At 41.5% G+C, this 20,715-nt stretch overlaps 1 protein-coding gene across 5 annotated transcripts in view; it reads left to right on the plus strand.

Annotated features, from left to right (window-relative positions):
• The first annotated feature begins 4,825 nt into the window (after positions 1 to 4,825).
• Positions 4,826 to 20,715, plus strand: part of ATXN10 (ataxin 10) — a 106,072-nt gene continuing 90,182 nt past the window's right edge. For 2 of the 5 annotated variants that reach the window (XM_052789581.1, XM_052789582.1), the window contains exons 1-3: positions 4,826 to 4,969; positions 10,661 to 10,852; positions 13,888 to 13,970. In XM_052789581.1, coding sequence (XP_052645541.1) covers positions 4,830 to 4,969; positions 10,661 to 10,852; positions 13,888 to 13,970 — 415 coding nt within the window. In that variant the 5' untranslated portion in view covers positions 4,826 to 4,829. Of the gene's footprint in view, positions 4,970 to 5,254; positions 5,878 to 6,059; positions 7,246 to 10,660; positions 10,853 to 13,887; positions 13,971 to 20,715 lie in introns of those variants that run through there. The other 3 variants (XM_052789584.1, XM_052789585.1, XM_052789583.1) reach the window with 3 other exon arrangements.

Here is a 20,715-nt window from a genome sequence, read left to right on the forward strand (position 1 = left end):
GCCTTCCCCACATCCATCTTTTCTTCTTCAGTCTCAAGATCAGTGTCAACGGCAGCCTGCCTTGTGGAGAGGCATGTCCTTTCCTGCTTTGTGTATTGCCTGGAGCACCCCTGTCCTTTCCTACAGACATTAAACTGCAGTAATTGATTTTTTCCCCAGCCACAGTGTTAAACTCTATTATTGTGAACTGACACCCAAAAAGAAAAAATCAGTGACTTTTTAAAGGTTTAGTTTTAGCCAAATTTGCACTACCTCAGCGTACAGGAAAAAGAAAAATGTCATACAGAGGGTCTGATAGAGAGTGAAGTGAACAGTATCCCACTTTCTCCTCTATGCATCGATTTTCCATTTTGGCTACGCTCACCTCCTTTGCCGTCCCAATCCATACTTATCCTGGCTCTCACAAAAATGAGAACATCACTCCTCATGTGCCAACCTGAGTCCTAATTTAGCGTGTACTGTACAATAACAGAGAATAACTCCCTATGCTTTTTACCGGTCTCCCTGTCTCTGATATGCCACGGTTTTATACATGTAAGCAGGTGCAAGCACACATGCAGGCATGCACAAACCGAACCGGGCGTCCACTTCTGTAGAGGTGGGTGCTGTGTCCAGCAGACAAAAGGGATCCTGTCGTGCCCGTCAGACGCTCAGGTTCAGAGCAGGCAAGCCCTGTATGCAACGCTGCTCCTGCAACACAGGAGTTTACGGGTTTTGCCTCTGGGTTCCTCCCAGTCCTGGTAATTAAATCCCAAACATGGGATTTAATGTCAAACCCTGTAATAGGGAGATTCTCTATCCATGAGAATAAATTTCTAAACAGAAGGAGGCCTCTTCCTAACCGCGTTTTTTTTGCTTTGCTTGTGCCCTCGCAGCATGGCAATTGCTTCTTGTCACAACTACAAACTGACTGGGAGGGAAGAGGTTGCCACAGCAAGGAAGGGAGCCAGTGGAAAGGCACTTGTTAGGATCTCCGGAGGATGCCCGGCCAACTCGCATCCAAGAGGTATTTTCAGCTGGAGGACAGGAGAGGCGGCAGCTGGGAAATGCATGGAAGGTGCAGGCAGAGCTGTGCACAGCACATAGGGGTCGGGATGGGGAAAGGGAGGAGGTGGTAAAATAGCACGAGCTTTTCCTCTGTCCTCAGAGGAAGCTGTTGCCAAGGGAAAAGCTAATGACAAGCAGAGAAAAAAAAATTACTCTTCCCTGGGTGTTTACTGTTTAAAATCAGAATGCTGGAGAACTGCAGAGGTGATGAGCCAGGGCTGGATGCAGCCCTTGCACTCCCAGGGCTGACATGTACTCTACTGATGTGTAAGACAACCTCTGTGTCCCTTACACACAGAAAACTGCAGGACTATGTACGTTAGCACACACATAGCCTCCTTTAACTTAGCACCAGACTTCTTTCAATTCAGCTGCCATACCAAACCAAAACCCGACATTAAATTCTACATAATATAAATCAACTGTTACATGAATGAGGTGAAATTCATGTACCATGAAATTCCCCAGGTTATGAAGGAACTAGACTTTGGGTACCAGATATCCTAAGTAGCGTCTCTCCGATCCAGCTGAACGGGGCAAGGTTTGTGTCCTTCCATACACTTGTGCAGTTGCCCAACATGATGATGATAATGCTGATCCTGGAAAAAAACCCTCCATGCAGATGTGGCATAAAAACTTTGTGAAGGGCAGATGACAGTTACAAAATTCCTCATTCACTCTGGAAATTGGACTGCACCTAACAAATGAGGCGAGAATATCTGCAGCTACTCTGAGCCTGACAACAGTACAGCGGACAGCATTTCATTTGTATTTACTTCTTGGAAGACACCATTCGTTTCCATGACAAACTGCAAGTGCTTTGAACATCTCCAGGGCCTTGCAGGCTTTCTTTCCAGATGGAGGGATTTCTTTCTTATGAAGAATTAAATTTATTTCCGCTATTACATAACAAAGCAGTGACACGTACATCTCGACATCAAATGCAACCGCTCTTTTATGGCCCTTGGACACATGTGTAACATCTCATCTGAAGGCAAATAACCTCTGGAGTTGTTGGCTTGGGGCTGCAATAGCTGTTCTTGGGATTAAGACAGTCTGCAGTATCCATTTCATATGGATTCTTCATTGCTCTTGAATACCTCTAAAAAACTTAAAAGCTGTTTTGTGTTCCACCTCTGGTGGTTAAGAAGATGGTGCTACCTCCTCTCAGATGTGCTCTTCCTCGTCTTAACATAGGTGTTCAGAATTCCTTGGCCAATTACTGTAATTTTCCTGGTGTAAGTGGGAAACTGAGGACTGGCATGAGGGTAGTGTGTGCTCCACAGCTCAGTGGATCCGCTGTGGGGCTCACTGCTCAGCAACAAAGGCTAATCAAAAGCATTTTCCCGAGTGCATCAATCAATTTCACTGGATCCTATTAAATACTAGACCCAAAATAAAAGCTTTGGTCTACAGCTTCAAAGCTCTGTGGCCCAAGTCATGCTTAATCTAATACAGGCACAAAGTAAGAGACAGAAAACTAATATTTATGCCGGAAACATAACATGCTGCGGGATTTGCTTCCTTAGTGTAAAGTAACTTTTTCCAGAGCCCAAATTTTATCTTCTGATGGAAGTTACCTCCAATAAAAAAGGGCAAGGCTAGTATACGTGTTGTGATTAGAACGTGTGGCCATCTCTCAACATTTGAGACGTGAGGGATTCAAAGTCTTTGACCTGCTTTGCCTCCTGCAGAGCCAGCGTTTGCTGGAATGGGGCAACTGTCTCCTTCCAGAGTCTCAGCTGGGATGGATCTTTCTCTGCGTCCAGCTTCAAACACTGGTGCCTCAAAAGACTGGTCTACCTCTTAATTTGATACAGAACTCTTAAAAATAGGTTCTGCATCATTTTATTTTCAGATGGAGTAGTCAGCTCTAGGTGGATTATTTCCCTTCTTGTAGTTCTCTAAATCTGTGCTAAGAAAAAGAACGTTATTTAGACTGTCAGCTCTTCAGGGAAAACTGGATCTTTAAGGGATCTGCCTGTGTTCACAGAATCAGGCAGATCACATGAGCTCAAGATATAGCATCTGTGAGTAACCTGGTAAAAATGACTAAATTCTATAATCGGTATCCCTGAGACCCTGCAAAACTCCCTTACAAGAAGCGTATCTCAAAATATTGCATAGCCTTTTAATAAAGATGGTTTCGAGCATGTTGTTGGGAATGAATGAAAGCATGGAAAGACTAAAATGAGGAAAACCAAAACCGCTGTGGCTGTTTAAGGCAGAAAAAAATTCAAAAGAGATCATATACATAGGCAAAACTATTTTTCACAAGGATCCCTGATAATCAGTAATACTGACTGAGGAGGCATTTGATGAAACAGGCAGCAAGTCTAAACAAGGTAAAGCTGGCCTATGGAAATTGGTGGAAGAAGATATCACCAAGATCAGGACTGTTAAGACTGCCAGGGAAAAAAAGACTTTTCTGTTCTGCATTGCTTTCTAAGTGTTCTTAAAAAGAAAATATGTATACATGGAGCTGCTGTATGCTATCTAACCTTGCCCCAGGGTGAGCATGAGTTACTTTTGTCTTCCTTTATGTCAGCTGGGGTTAAGTTGAAGCCTTAACAAGGTACTAGTTTGAATTAGAGAACTAATGCATCTCCATACTGATGTCTTGGACATCTATGGTCTAGTCTGTATTTTCAGCTATTTGATCTGAAATATTTTGCAATGTAACTCATCAGTACACTACATGAAAAATCTGTATACTTAACGGAGTAAAAGCTGGTTAACAGTCACCTTATAACATCAGATGTTTAAAAAAAAAAAATCCCCAGATATGTTTACAAAGGGTAAATAAAAAATTGTTGCTTACATGATTTGTGTTTGACAAAAGACAGGCAAAAGGTCAGCTACAAGATGAAGACAGTGAGATAAATTGGACCGCTGGGCAAACCGTGTCCCTTCCCAAACAGGGTAGGATATAACGAAATACCAAATTATGTATTTGCAGGTAATTTTCACAGAGTGCACATGACTATCTCGTTGGCTATTAGTGTAGTCTACTGCTTCCTTCCTTCACTGAAGTTGTGATCTGCCGGTTGCCCAGACCTACTGCATCAGCGGTCAGCGAGAACACGCAGAAGAAAGTAGTTAGGTGCTATAGCCGTATCTTCCCCGGAGCCATCCCTGTCAGGCACAACATACTCGGCCGCAGCCAGGACTCTTCTGATGCTTCGCTATTCTTAGTCTCGAGTTTCACTGCATTGGAAACAAATTACTCTTTATTCACGAACAGGCAATTCTCAGAAGTAACAGAAACTGTTAGAAGGAAGAACTTGCACGATTGCAAGAGGCCTTGCCCAGCATCTTTTACTTACTTAATTTCTACTTGTTATTTGAAGCTATTTTTGCTACAGAGCTGGTCGTTGGTGCGTTAGTCATACACAATAACTACCGGGAAGCGGCCTGGAAGCACCACTTTCCAGCGTACGAACAACTTTTGACAGTGGACATAACAGAAAGTCTGCGCCACTGGCAACCCAGGACACGCAAGTTTATTCCTACAAGAGGGGTACGTCCTCCAGACACCAGCCGCGGAAGGGCTAGCTGTGGCACGGCGGCGAGCTCCCCGCAGCGCCAGGCGCCGCTTACATGCCCTCGGGCACCCGGGGCAGCCCCCTCGGCAGACAACCCCCGGCGCCCTCACAGGCGCGGCCGCCATTTTACCTCCGGGCCGGCCCCGCGAGGCGCACCGCCCGCCCGCCGGGGCCGGGCCGCCGCCATTTCCGCGCGGCGGGGGGCGGAGCTGGGTCGCGCCGGGGCAGGCGACGGCGATGGCGGCGGCGGCGGGAGCGGGAGCGGGAGCGCTGCCCGCGGCGGCGGCGCGGCTGGGGCGGGCCGTGGCGGCCGCGCCGGAGGCCCGCTTGGAAAGCGTGCGGGCGCTGGCGGGTCTGTTCCGGGAGGAGCAGCCCAGGTTAGCGGAGAGGAGGGGCCGCCCGCGGCCACGTGGGCCGGGGGAGGGAGCTCCGGTCAGCGGGAAGCGGCGGGACGGCGTGGTCCGTGTGTTGCCGGCGGGCAGGGCTCGGCTGGGCTGTGCTGCGAACGCCGTCGTGGCCCTCGGGGTGTCGGCTGCGGGCTGCGCTACGAAAGGGGCCCGCGGAGGAGCGGCGGGGTGCCGCCGGTTCCTGCCGTGAAGTCTCTGCTTCCCCCGGGGCTGTTGGTGTGGGACTCGGGGGTCACCTGTGGGGACTGACTCGTCCCTTCTCCCCTCCTTGCCCTCGGGGTCCCGTGGGGGCCTTGGCAGTCCACTTGTGCCCCTGCGCCTGTGGTAGGCCCAGGGCAGGGAGGAAAGGTTTGTGTCCCCACAGTCACAGGTTGCCCTCCTAGGCGGGTGCGCTCAGGTGGGTCGTAGCCGCGGGAGTAGCCGCTGTGGGGCAAAAAGCCACGGTGAGCCCCGCAGGGTGGCTGGAAATGGGTAAGGCCTGGCGTGTGAGGCCTTGCTGGGCGACGGTTTCGTGCCGGCCTGAGACCAAGGCCTGGGGACGAGGGTGGAGGTTGTAGGCCTCGGCGACGGCGGGCACTGGATGGGCTGCGGTGGGGGGACAGGTTGGGTGCCCCTTAGCATCTTTAAGGTAGGGAAAGAAAGCGTGGGGTTACCGCAGAAAGCAAGGGGCTGGTACAGAGTGTTGCTGTGCCTGTAAAGTCGGGGGGACCTCTGCGATACCACGCAACACTTGGCTTCAGCAGAGGTTGGGCCTGCAGGGAGAGGTTCAGCTGCATGCGTGGGCTTGGAGTCGTGGTTTTTGCTCTTCTGGAAGGTGGGAGGAGGCATAGGTTGGTGTGAAGCTTGTGCTCGCTCCTCCTAACAGTAGCTGTTTGAAGGTTATTGCACCTAAGAGCTAAGAAATCAGACTTTTAAGCTTAGCATGAAATTGTGGTGTTTTGTTTTGGTTTTTTTTTTGTTAACTCCCAATACTATTTTTGTTAATTAAATTCCTGTTTAAAAGTGGTGGTGGTGGTAAGACGTACTTACAAGCATGTTCTTGTGATCTTTGTGTGTACAGGAGACCTTCTTCTGGTGTTCATTTCAATTTCTCAAGAAAGAGAGGAGGACCTGTGCAAATTTTGGGCTTACATGCTGATGCTTTCTCTGCCTGTTTCTGGCCTTCCTCCCTGAAACCTCTGCCACTGTGTTTTACAGAGGAGTAGGTATTCCCCAAAATAGCCAAGTTTTGCAGGTGCAGGTGGGCTGGAAGAGAGGCACTGTAATTGCCCTTCCAGAAGGACAAAGCTGTAGTGTTAGATTACATCCTATAGGATGTGACAGAATGGATCTGAGAGCAGCTTTGGCAATAAATTTGCCAACTGTGGAAAATACTGTTGTTGGTGCTGTCGAACCAGAAGACACAACCCAATGGATGTTTGGTATATGAAATTGTGATATTTAGTGACAGTTCTTTTGTTGTTACGTGATTGTTCAGTACTTGTGCAAACAAAATAGTTTACAAATGTGAGTTCTAGTGGTCTGTGATTCAGAAGCAAATAAGGTGAGGAAATAATGCCCCAACTATGAGACCATGGTGTGGAATGTGGGAGACTTGAATTCAACTGTGTGCTTTACTTGGGACTTCCAGTGCTTTTGAGCAGATGTTATGCTTCCATTACTAATCTACAAAAGGAAGAAAATGGCATTATTTTATTACCAGGAATATTGTGAAGTTAAATACTCTAAAGGCTTTTTAGGGACTCTGCTTACAAGAGTGGAATTGTGTAAGTACCTAAAACATAGAGTAGTAATGCAGAATTGCAAACTTCTGGGATATTCGCATAATTCCTGCCTAATTTAATGATTTTGGGAGCCCTGTCTTTTGAACACCGTTGCATTAATGTTTTTAACTCAGTGTTCACTAGGATGTTATTGCGTACAGTTTCTATTTTTAACAATCAAGCACTTAGGTCTTACAAGGAGCGACAGTAATCTTCCTTTTGGCATGAATACATGAATTCTGACTCTCTGTTTTGACTTAATACAAAACTGTGCATGTCTTCCTTGTCTGAGAGCTGGGCTGCTGTATCCTTTGCCTCTGCTTTCTTTTGTATTCCTGCAGAATACTTCATGCTGAAATCAAGGACAGGTGGCAGTAGCAAATTGTGAAGATCCTGTCTTAGGCAACAAAACATAGGAAACATGTTTATGGAATATCCACAGATAAGTTCTGAATGAATTTCAAGGCCTGTTTACAATAGAAGGTATTTTTTAATCTAAAAGCTACTTAGCAGGCTCTTTGCTAGTTTTATAGATCAATATTTAAAGATTAGGGAAAAGGTTATGGAAGGAAAATATTTTCCGTTTCAGAAATACATTTTAAATACTTGTAGCTGCTATTTTTATCTGTATGTGAATCTTTGTCGTACTGCTGGAAAAAGATTTTTTTTTTTTTTAAACGATTGTTGTAAGCATTGCTGGGGACCAGTTACCTGAAATCACCCTTGACAGATTTCTTAATGTTAGCTAAACACTTCATGCCCTCCTCGCTAATTTGAGAATTTCGTTTTTTGTGCAGAAAGATGATTTTAATTAAAATTCCTTTGTAGTACACACTCAAATTGCAATGATGTATAAATGCTTAAGTACAAGAGTTGCACTTAAATTTTCTCTGAATAGAATCCTGCTTTACCAAACAACCTTTAAGTCATTCCTTGTTCATTTGGAATAACTTTTGCTTGTTCACTTAGGCTTTTCTTTTCTGTTGTAGGCAGAGATTTGATTTCTGCCCCAAAAGATCTGGCTTAGGAACATTCATTTTCTTTCATAGTGTGCAGAGAGAGAGATTTGGAGTTCTCTCTCTCTTCACTGATATGTAAAAATCCGCATCTACTTCCACATTCACAGTGAGGACAGGCACTTCCTTGTGTACCTCACACTTGCTCTGTTACAACACACAAGAGTTTAATCTTCATATTTTACTGGAAATGTCTACACTCTTAGTTGTGTTTTTTTTTTTTTATTTTCAATCTAGTATTAAGAGAAAAGTTGTCACAACAGCCCAGTATGCTTGTGATCCAGTAACTGACTAAAACTGTTCTGCTGCATAACTAGGTAATGAGAGTGGAAACTTTTCCAGGATAAGAATAACTTTAAGGTATCCTTTTACTGGTAGAGTCACAGGAACATGCACAAAAGTACTTGCAGTTTTTTCATTTCTGTTTTACCAATTTCAAATAATTGAATGTTGTACAATAGTACATGTCTTGCACTGACCACTGACTTCTGTATTTTGAAGCTGGGTCAGGAAATGACCAGTTTCATGTGATAATCCAACACATGGCATAGGCAAATATAAAGGAAACTGGAGCTGGACTGAGAGTTTTCCTATTTTAGAATAATTTCAGTGTTTAAAAACTCATCTGACTAACAGCTAATGGTTCTGTATGGCATCTTCACTCAAGAGAGAAGACATGGCTTTTGTGTGTTTGGGATGGGGCCTGGCTGGGTGCTACTTTACCAGACCATAGCTCTTCTGATGTTTAGAAAAACTTGTGTCTGGATGCATTTACTATGGGTACTGTGGTACGTCAGCCACTGAATCTTCTTTTGGCATGCATGCCTGTCATGGAACGGCAGGAGCTGCACCACTTCTTGCAAGTTAAAGGTTCAAGTCCCATGAATGTTTTTTCTTACGTCTTTAAAAAAAACCCCCAAATTCCAAACCTTCTTTCTGTTTATAGAAGCTCCACTGTTTTCTTTATGGCTGAGGGCCAGCTCTGCTTTTGGTCTTTGTTGTGCCACTTTGGTATTTTCCCCTCGGTATTACACCACTGTAAAAAGTGTAAACCGTGGTGGGTTTTTTCATGTAGATGGAGATTGTGTAAGTGTGTTGGTCTTGATCAACAGTGAGGTTGTAGAATGAAGTACATATTTCCTGGAGATCTGAAATTTAATGTTGTTGTAATTTAGTGATGACATTTGTGTACATTGTTGTATTTCTTGCAATGCAAGTGCTTTCCCTTTGTAAGTCTACTCCACACCCTAACAGACCTCGATATTGCATGCACTGTACTGTCAGTAAGATGTAGATGGACATGAAAGTGTCACTATTGGAGCAACAAGAATGGTAAGAGGCGTACAAAATGTGAACTGTGAGTAAAGGCTGAGAGAATTGGTTTTATTTAGTCTAGGAAAAAGAACATGGCAGGAGCAGGGGTGGGAAATACGATAGTCTTCAGACATGTCTAAGGGTGTTACAGATAGGACATGTAGAGGTGGCACTTAGGGAAATGGTCTAGTGGTGGAGCTGGCAGTGTTAGTTCAACGGTTGGACTCAACAACCTTAAGGGTCTTTTCCAACTTAAACGATTCTACTATTCAATGGTTTGGTTTATGGACATGTGATCACTTGTGATAAAGAGTGGGTAGAATTTCTAATGGTGTAAATGTTTAGACATTTGGACGAGCAGCAGAACATGGGTAATACTCTATCATCCACTAATGTTTGATCAAGTAATTTTTAAACTCTCCCTTAGGAAGAGTGTTCTGTGTGAATATATTTTGTTTAATATTACTTTCCATTTCATCTCACTTCTTTTCATAGCTTAGGAGGTATTTCTCAACCTTATGTTTCAGATCCTAATCTTCCTGTTTGATCTTGAGTACACGGCAAGTCTGTTTAAGATTCAAGGAGGCTGCGTCTGGATTTTCCTTTTTTGACTCTGGTCAGAAGTATGGGATGAGCAAATTTATTGAACTTTCCTGTAGCAATGCCATGAACACTCTTTGGTGTGGCTTCTTTTCACCAGCATGTAGTATCAAAACCGAGTTAGCAATGTTCGTAATGTGTTGCCCTCAGATCCTTTCTGAACGTAGAATCAGGGGAGGGAGTATGTGAATAGCCGTGGTTTGGAAATGTTGTGCATGTCTGCGTGACATATCTGCAGATGTGCATGTCAGTCCTGCAGAGTCTGGTGAATCTATGTGATGCAGCAGCATCAGCTCTCTCGTCCATTCATATAGTATCTGTCTATATGCTTATGGTTTTGTAGTGTTGTTTTCCTAGGTCTTGATACTCTAAGAAGTGGCATGGTATTTTTTGTGTTGGGGTAGTTGACTGCTGAAGTAGACAGAGTTGACTTTCTCCCTTGGCTTTGATTCACACACTTCAGAATGATGCTAGTGCAGCCACCGGCTTTCTTCACAGCTTCTCTTTCTCCCTTTGGTGAAATTTGTGGCAGGCTGTTTTATAATAGAGCTTCCGATACCACCTTCTTCTGAAACATCTAGTGCTGGACATCTAAACTGTGTTCATTAATTAAAGCAACTCCTAATTCTTAAAACAACATGCAGTGTCATGGATAAACATGCTAGCTATATGCATTATGGAGACTTTCTTTTTTTTTTAATTAAGATTCCAAAGAGCTGTTGGAGAGCTGTGAGGAATACAAGTAATATACAACTCTCTCACAGGCCCTTTTCTGAAAAGGCTGGTGGGATGATTGTGTGCATATATTTTGCTCTTTCTACTTGAAGGACCTTCTATACTATAGATAGTTAAAGACTGTTGTAGAAACATCTTTGGGTTTACGGTAAGAAGTGTAACTGTCATAATATAGGTTTTTTGATAGCAGTGCATTTTTTTTTTTTCACTACGAATTTATTTATTTATTTCAGAGAAATGGCAAAAGAAAGTATATTTCGGGATCTCCTGGAAATCCTGATGAGCGCCTCAAGTGAAATTGAGCAGGCCGATAAGGACTCCTGTGAACTGGTAGATCGAGACACCTGCCTGCTGCTCATAGCAGAGTGTTTCAGATGTCTGAGGAATGCCTGTGTTGAGTGTGCCAAGAATCAACATGTCATGAGGTATAGTTATGATCCATTTTAACACATACAAAAATATAACCTTCTGATGTTTGTGTGGTTTTATATAGAGATTCTTATTTTACACTGCTGTGTTAGTTGATGTATTAACTGGTATTTCCTGCTTGATGCAGTCACTTGAAATGAAGTATGCAAGAACCAAAAATAGCTGACCTATTTGTAGGTCAGAGTTTGGGGCACTGCTGAATAATAGAACAAAGTGTTTGTGTCCTTAGTATGAGTTTTTTCTCTTGTTTCTTTAATTTTTTGGATAACATAATAAGTAAGTAGTTTTAATTATCAGTTACAGGATTAGTATGGTTTTTAAGGTACATTTAGAGGTGTCTGGTACTCATGGCAAAGTATAGCGTGTAGAATTGTGCATATCAACCCTGATACATATACAGGTAAACTGATATTAATGGATAATAAGTAGTCAGTCTGTCTCCTTAAGTTATTTAGCCTCTTGGGGTTTTTTTTGTCTGCATCTGTTGCAACATTGAGGGGATGCTTGGGATACAACCAGCTGTAGTTCCTGAAAACCTGGTACTCTACATGCTGTCTTTTTTTTTTTTTTTTTTTTAAAAGAAAACACACCCCAAAACAACAACAACCACCCCCCCCCAAGAACGCAAGACCATCCAACCAACCAAAAAAAAAAACCCCCAAACCCATTACAAGTTTGTTAGATAACAAAGAATTGTTGTGGAGTACAGTCTTAAAATTTGGTTTCTTGGGAATTGTCAGATTTGGTTTATTGAACTAAATATAATTTTGACATGGCACAAAGTTGCAACTTCTATGCTGGGGCAGAATTTTGTTAATGCCACAAAAGTTGCAGGACTTTTTGTAGAAGGCATTAGTTTTAGAATAAGGTAAATGTAAGTTCAGGCTCTTACCTTTATGTTCCTGGCAGTGCTAGCACTTGTGATCAGGTTGTGGGTCAAGGAACCGATCTGACAGAAAATTTATATGCTTGTTTATAAATTTTTGCTAGGTGGATGTTCAGCCAGACTGGGTTCCTTATTGTAACTTACTGTAGGTCCATAGTTACTCGTTAAAACAGGGCGAACAGAATTGCATGGCTGGGAGTTGGTAGGATTGCCTTTTTCAGTAGCATGACAAATACAACCTAGTTATGGATACCTGAATTCCATTAGAAAGTAAAAAATTAGTTTTTACTTTCTAATGGAATTCAGATATCCAACCTGCTTCTGAACAAAAATGTGCTCTGCACTGGTTATACTTGTGCTGCGTACTTGCCCTTCCTAGGCAGTTAGCGTAGCCTTGCTCACGTAGGAAGCTGAATGCTAATAATTGTGCTGTCCTTTAGACTGCAGGAGGGGGAAAGCCTGTAGAAAGCTCTGACCATGTTTCTAACAGTGAAGGACTCAGTGGGTCACTTGTTGCATACTGTTTTGGCTTTGTAGCAGCATAACGATTTATGTTCCTTTTAATATCGCACTGGGTGCTTTGAGCCAGCTGTGTATTAGCTATATGTTTGTGTTGATTTTAAACGGTTGCAAATGCACGACTTGTTTAGGAATTAAATGTCCTGAATGATCAAAAGTTGTGAATGGAAGGAAAATTATGTGCCTTTGATGTTGAAGTGTGCAACATTCAGATATTCCAAAAAAACCCCCACCCCAAACTACAAATTGTTTGATCAAAAATTGAAGCTGATTGTTTCTAGGGAAGAATGGAAAGATTGTGAACACATGCATTGCATAACAGCTTTTAAACTATTGGGGGATATGAAGCTTTGTTCCTTCCAGGGTCAGTTGTTCTTCTTTGTGTGCTGTGAAGAAATTTGGGGTCTGAAGGAATGGGAAATGCTTTAATAGATTGTATGTATACCAGTGTGCATGTGTGTATTGTATATTTATAAATGTATCTTTGGCTTCTCTTCTGTGTTAGAACTTAATGAGAAGGAGTATGTGTTTGTCAGAAAACATCTGCAGAAGACAATTATTCAGTATTCATATGTGATGATATATTTTTTAAGTAACTGATGGATGGGTGTGGAGGTTTGGTAGAGATAGTATTGCCGTGTTCTGCAGTTTCAGCCATTCTGTCTTGGCTGATGCCACTCTACCTTGGCTGATCTCTTCTCAAAAAGTGTGACTACTAAAGTACAAATGAGTTAAAAGCTGAAAACTTCATCTGCTTGTACTGTTTTCTTTGACTTTCATTTTTTACTCCTGTTGCATGCACATCCTGGCATGTATGTTGTTTACCTCCAGGATTGCTGATCTCTGGCTGTAGAATTATTTTGGTGTTTTTGATTCCAAATGGCTTCACTTGACTCATTTATCTTCACTATGACGATGTTTTTCCATGTCTGGAAGTGTTCGAGGTCAGGTTGGATGGGGCTTTCAGCTACCTGCTGTAGCGGAAGGTGTCCCTGCCCATGGCGCAGGGGTTGGACTAGATGATCTTTAAAGGTCTCTTCCAAGCCATTCTGAGATTCTACCTCTGATTCCTACTCACTGGAGAAAGGATAATGGATTATTTGACCTTCCCTGCTTTCCTCCGAGAGTTTTGTATGTTTCCCTTTGAACTGGCCCTGTTGTTCCTCTGATGGCTGCTAATCACTTTGTTGGTATTTAAAATCCTCAAAGTTAATTACTAAGTAATGTACATTGACACTTTCCCTGAACACTTGAACTTCAAAAAAAGCAAAGTTTTTACACAAATAAAGCTGTTTAAATTACAGGAATAACCTGCTAATTTTGAACATCTGATTTAGAAGACTAGCAAAAAGAGAGGAAAGGGTACTTGGCTCTGAAGGTGCTATGTCCAGAATTGTTAATATGCAGGCTGATGCAGTAAACCTGTTTGTTTTGCTTCTGATGGTAGTAGTGTGGCTACTCATAGTCAGGAACAGTTAAGCAGGAGAAACTGCTTTTTATTTGAGAGTTTCTGAAGATGTTAAAGACTTGCTGTTAACTTCAGTGAAAAGCCTTTTCACTTTATTTGAATGTATTTCAAATCAAGTGTGGTTATTTTGGGTTTTTTTTCCTCCAATTTAATAATAGGAACTTGGGTCTCATCTCTACGTCTGTCCATTTGATCAAATTGCTCCATGGAATGCAAATCAAAGAAGAATTGTTATTGACTGGTAAGGCTGTGGATTTTGTTAATTATATAGCCTGCGCTGTATTTTTTTACGTGGGAAGTCTTGTGGTAGTATGATGTCCCCTTACTGATGCATTTTTTTTCATAAATAAGCTTAATTGTTTCTTGAATTGCAGTTAAGAGTTGGGGGGGGCCTTCTTTTATGCTGCTTGAAAAAAATCTCAGCCCCAAGTCTAGTCCAATTGTATTTTCCCTCAACTGTTCCCTGTAGATAGATAAAGGAAAGATATGTTGAAATTCTTTAAAATTAACTAGGATATTTGAATGCCAAAAAGGAAAAGTTCCTGTAATATGTCCATTCAAAATATGTTCTGCTATTTTTCTGTCTTTTTATTTGATCTGCAAACATAGTGAAATGAAGAAATACTCCTTTTTTATTTTGATGACACTTGAAATAATTTATCTCATTCCAGGAAACAAATTTTGGCTGTGACTTATTTAAAATTATTTTTTAATTTGCATTTCTGTGCTGTGGTTGCTGGCCAGTCAGGGTAATATCTGCCAAGAACTAAGTACTGATCTGAGTAGTGTTCACATTTCCTCAATGAATGAGTTTTTTCTTTTCATGCAGTGAAGAAAAAATCTGACTGTAGTATCCTTCCTTCTTAATGGCAGTTATTGCTACCAATTTCTACCAAACTCATTTCACTGGATATTAAGGCATTTTCAGTAATCCTCTTCACAATCTGCGTTTCCCTGTGTATGCATGTGGAGCTTGATACAGGGCATTGGACCCCAGTCTTTACCGTCTGTGGTTGGAGAGAGTAGGGAACATTTGGTTTCTCTTGCTACTTTTATTTCTTTTCACTCCCATTACTTGGATGAGGTTTTTACTGGGTTCCTGTTGCTGCTTTTCTATCATTTTGCGAAAGCAAGTGAAACTCCTGTCATACAGTAACTTACCCTCAAACACCTTTATGAAGCTGGGAAAGAGCAGTGAAGTCCAGGATACAGTTTTTCCTTTTGCTGCTATATTTGGCTCAAAATGAAGCCTTTCAGGCATGTGATGGTATTATGCTTAAGCCACGTTCACTCCTTCACCCGTTGCTGGAATCCTCCTTCTAGGGAAGGATCAGTGATGCTAGCAGAGCCCTTCAGTGTGGGAGGATGAGAACTGAACCCTGTGGGTGGCAAAAAGAGGGCTTGCTCAGTGACCATAAAGAGGAGGAACTGATAGGACACAGGATTGACTCTCAAGCTGTGTCACAGGGTTGGACAGGGAGGACTGGGAAAAGGCGTGGAGGGCAAGAATGTCCTGCCCGACAGTTGTGAACCCCCCCGTAGACCACTAAGAGAAAAGGAAAAGTGATGGGAACTGAAATGCTGGTTTTGTCCAGCCTGACATTGTCCCTACTAGGGTCCTTGACAACTTTAGGCTCGAAAGTCTGTCCTGGGCAAGTGGACTTCCCACCTTCAGCTTATTCAAGGCATCAGGAGTTGGCGGTGTGAGAATACCACCTTTCAGTGGTGCCTCCCAGTATCTAGAGGAGAGTGAGCAGGATGTACCCCTTGTTGGTTACATGCGTGGCCTGAGGTTTCCCCCTTAGTCTTGTGGCTGCTGACCCCTCCTTGATGGGTTATCATATCCATGCATGCTGTTTTCCTGCTGCTGGGACCTGAAGAAGCAGCAGTGAATGTTACTCAACAAAAAAGAAAGGAGGGGGTGGAACCCAGTAACTTGATTAACTGCTCCAGACTCCTTTTCCTAGCCAGAGGATGTTGTAAAATCTCTTTTTATCAGCATTGACCAGAAAGTTTTTAACAGTATTTCAATAAAAAGTGTTTTGTGACTATTACTCTACATAGCTGTTCAACAAATGGGTTTGAGTTGTAACTAAAATTTGATGTATTGACCCAGGATAGATGGTTAGTTTGATAGTGTATGTAGTATTGATCTCATTGGGAAACATCTGTGATGAGCATGGCTGAGGTATTCCATTTATGTTAGTACAACAAGAACAACAAAAAAATAGACAAGCAAGTGTTGCTAATTCTTTGCTGAGTGATCTGATTAACTTTGTTCTAAGTGAAAATTAAGCTAGTGCCTAGAGCACCAGCTCCTTCTACAGGGTATATCTCAGAAGTTAACAGTTACGGTCAACTGTAGATTATTAGTCGTACTTCCAAAAGTGAGGCAAATTGGACTTGGGTAGCACTGTTGAAACAGAAGCAAGCCATGAAATTAGTAAATGTCACTGTGTTTATTAACTACATTTCTGCTTCATGATTCTCCTCCTCATATTTCATATAGGAAATTGGGTCACAAGGCTAGAGTAGCATGTGTATTTTGTTCTAGCAGATAATTAGGTGTTAAGTGGAATATTTCAGGTTGTTCATTTGGATATGTGTCCCATTTCCTCCTTTAAATGGCTGCTTGGATTTGATGATCCCTCTCGGTGCCTCTTTATATCCTTAAGGTATTTTAAATACCTTCATGTTGCATCCATAGCAACAAAATACAAGGATAAAGAGGTAATGCTGTATTGCACAGTGAAAAACAATAATGTTTCAGTTCGTGTCCCTGTGACAAATTCCCAGAGCAAGTTATTGTAGGCTAAATAAATTTGAACTTGCAACATTATTATATTTATGAAGAAGAGAGATTGAAAATTCTTTATGCAAACTTATTTTAACCTGATCTGTGGTATGTTTTCACTCTTTTATCTGTTGGTAACTTAAGACTTGTAAGTCTCTGAGTAGTGTGGTAGTTTTTGTAGGAAAGTTCAGTGTAGTACAATTTGTAATGGATAAAACCATAAATGAAATAAAGTATATATTCTCTGGCCACTACTGTGACCAATATGGTGGTTCTAAGGGAGGGGACGAACTGCCTGTTCTAACAATATATTAGTGATCAAAGCAGCAAAAAAGGAGGTGCTGTGCAAAGTGGTGTGATTAAAAACTGTTGCCTAGATTCATTCAATTAAATTCAGACTCCTTTACATCATCTCTGCTAGGAGAAATACTTTTTTTAGTACTTTATCTTAGGCCAAAGTGTTACATACATGGTTAATTTGGTTCCTCACTTCAGTATATTTACTGAAACAACTCTACTGTAAGTTTTCAGTATATCTCTTTTTTTTTTCCTTTTTTTTTTCTTTTTTTAAATGCTATAAAAACTTAGATAACTTCCTGTATGCTTGTAATACACTTGTCCCAGCCAGCTGTGGAAAAAGCTGTTGTTTTGAGTACATGATATGCCACTAAGGCAATGGGGCAGAAAATCTGAAGGTAAGTTAGTATGTCTGTCCTGGAATAGCTCTTTAAGGCTTCAGATAGGTTTAAAAATAACTAGTTAATTGATACATATGGCATATAAAGGTTGTCCAACCCCAGCTGCAAGCCAGCCATCCCTGTAATAATCATCTTTCTTTTTAATACATATATTAAAATAACATTTTTAGGCCTTTACTGTATGGTGTTGCTACAGATAGCTGTTCGTCCCCATTCTTCCTCCCTTCTTATTTCCCAAGTTAGTTGCAGTTGCATTCCATAGCCTAGTTTCTCTTCTCATAATTGCTTACAATACATAGTAATTTGTCTTGAGCAATTCATATTCTGTAGTACTTAGAGAATGGAACCTGCTCTAAGGAGTGGCAGAGTGAAAGCCAACAGCTAGATGAGTGCAGGGGGTTGATGGGCAATGATGCTTCTTAACAAGTGTTAAGAATTTGTAGCCCTTCTTCTGGGCAGCGTCAAGACATTTGTGTCAGATAAGTCACACATACTCGTAAATGTGTTCTGTTTTCTTATTGCTCCAGCAGTCCTCCCTCCTTCTCTCTGCAAGAGATAGAACTTCCTGGTCAAGTAGAGAAAAATTCAAGTGCCACACTTCTTGTGACAGTATCTGAAAACTGGTTACAACTATATATGCTGAAAGTCTAGGAAGTGGGTGGTTGTGTAAGGACATACTTAACCTTTTAGATTACAGAGCTTGGATATTCCTGGTGGGAAGACGGAGAAGATGACAAATGCTGCACCCCTCTCCCCAGTTCAGAATTAATTTGAATAGGGATTGAAGATGCAGGAACTGTACCTACTCCTGCAGAAATGCTGCATGCAAGAAGGTCCATTACATTTCTTCGTTAACTGATTTGAGTCTTCCAACAAATAGCTAGCAAGATACTCAAAATTTTACTTAGAGTCTTAGGAAAAAAATTAAGTTTCTGCAGAATATAGATTTAATGGAATTTTCGTAGTACCCTCTCTATATCCCTTTTGTTTTAGTTGTTGTTTTTTTTTTTTAATTAAAAAAAAAAAGCCTCATCATAACAAGCTTTTTTTTTTTTTTTCCTACTGCGGGTACAAAGACCAAGAACACTTGCCAGAGGAGCAGGCTGATGAAGCTGCCAGATGAACTTTAACTGAACTTAAAGCAGACCCAGATCTCTTAAGAGCTAAGAAGTAGTTCAGTATGTTAGGGATTGCAGCAGACATAGGAAATATCCTTGTCAGAAGCCCAAGTAGAAAATCTCCTTCACTTCATAGCATGTGTCTTGGTTTGGTTGTGGGGTTGGGTTTTTTTTTTTTCCTTTTTCCTATGGCAAATCTTAAGCTTTCCAGCAGAATCTAGCAGACCTTTGGGAAGGTACGTTGAGGTTTGTCGAGATGATGGATCTTTAGATTCCAGAGTGCGAGATCTGGATTTAGGATTCATCTCTGAAATCTGGGAAAAAACAGATAGCTTTGCTTGTCCTTAATAAAATGCAGTGAGGGCATGCCTGTTTTGAAGGAAGCTTATGTTCAATAGGCTGTGTCCCATTTGATCCTTTCATTGATTCCCACCCCCACCCCATCCCAGACAGAAGGAGCTTTAATCTTTTTGTTTGTAAATAGATCTTCTCAAACCTTTCACCGCTTCAAAATATTGCTGATGCTGAAGAATGTGCTTTGAATTCCAACATAATTGCTTAAAAAGTATTTATCTGCCAAAATACTTTTCTCTCCTCTAGGATGAAAAGGCATTGAATGCCTGATAGCTGCCCTGCGTGGGACAATTTGTTGTGCAAGTTCTCTGAATGAGTTGATTGTCCTTTCTGAGCGGAACTGAGTGCAACTGCACCGTATCAGTGGCAGAGCAATACTGCACTGTTTGTGAGTGCCTGAGAGAGGTGCTCTGAGCATCGCGCCAGCATTCCTCTGTTCCAGGCTTCTGGTGATACTTGAGCTAGCTTTAAACCAAGTAGTGCAGGTATTGTTATGCTGTGCTGGTGCCATGCCCCCTAAGTTTTTAGGGGTTTTACCCTGCTTGGTTAAGCTGCATAAAAATGCGTTAATGGGAGAATGTTAACAGCGTTATGTTCATGTCACGGGTACTCCTGGAGATCTCAGTCAAAATCAGGGTCCAGATGTGCTAGCTGTTATACAAAGGTTTAGGTCATTCACTGCTCTTAATGTTATGAAGTCCAGAAATGTTGGGTAAAGTACCGTGGATGATAAGCTTGAATCCTTGAACAGGAGTTTGAGTTTGCTTCCAATTTTCTGAAAAGTGTTCAGGTGTAGTTAAACTGCTACAGATACTCTATTTAGAACAGAACTTAAAACATTCCTGTAAAAGCAGTGATGAAAGATGACTCTATGTAAATTTTTTAATACTGTGCTTATTATAGTAACTTGAGCATTTTCTGGTAGGATGTTCAGCAACATGAATATCATATGTCTAACACCTGTTCACACCTCCTTTCTTGAGGGAAGATGTGTGGGGAAATACGGAATATCTTGTTTTAAACGTTTTCCAAATACTTCAAATGCCATGTACTTACAAGGGAGCTATGCAGAAATGTTTCTTGCTTTGAGCAGAAGAGGAGAAAGCCTGTGATGCTGTTCAGGTAAAGATGACTGTGATGAATCTGAAACTTCTTCAGTGCTTTTTTTTTTTTCCTCTTCTGCCTGCCAGGAGCATTAATAATAACTTGGGTTCAGGTTCAGTTAGTGTTCTTTAAGTACATAAACTGATTTGGACCTGGTCAGCTATTGTGTATTTTCTTTTAGTTAATGAAAAAACAGTTGCTCTTGACCCATTGCTGCCTTATGGGTTGATCGTGGTCTAGGAAGAAAGTGCGTTGGAAAGTACTTTATAATCTGTCAGTGTGGAAGAGAAGTACTCTGCAGAAGAAATGGTAATAAGTAACCTTGGAATTCAGAACTCTGTAAAAATAAAAACAATATCACTCCTTCATAGACATTAAAAAAAAAAAAAGCATAAGGGTGTGCGTGTGCTTCAGAAATATTTAAGAGGTAAGGAACCTAGGCTATATATAGCTTCCAGAGATATTAGTTGTTGCAAAAGCCAGATGGGATGGAAGCATTTCATCTTTGATGAAATAACAAGACAAAAACTTTCTCCTGAGGTCTGCAGGAGGAGAACATCACACGATTGAGCAAAGAAGGATACTTGATTTCTTTGTAAACTCTTGAAGGGGAAGGCATGCTGTGTTCAAAAAGCCACTGAATTATAACCTGTAGGAGTTAATGTAGTACTAGAAAATGATGTTGACATTTTGTTATGAGAGATCCCTGAAAAGAAATGGGGAGAGATCAGAAATTCCCAGCACTGCATTGGGTAGCTTATCCTTTCTAAGAAGTTGTTAATTCAGGGTCATTTTCAAGGGTTTACAGAAAAGGAGATGTTTAATCAAATGTTTTTGTTTTCCTGAAGAAGAATCTGAGTAAAACAGGGAGCTTTGAGTTGTTATGTTTGCAAAAGTATTCCTGAAAACAAAAATGAA

Source organism: Harpia harpyja, chromosome 6, assembly GCF_026419915.1.
Source record: "Harpia harpyja isolate bHarHar1 chromosome 6, bHarHar1 primary haplotype, whole genome shotgun sequence".
Classification (NCBI taxonomy): domain Eukaryota; kingdom Metazoa; phylum Chordata; class Aves; order Accipitriformes; family Accipitridae; genus Harpia; species Harpia harpyja.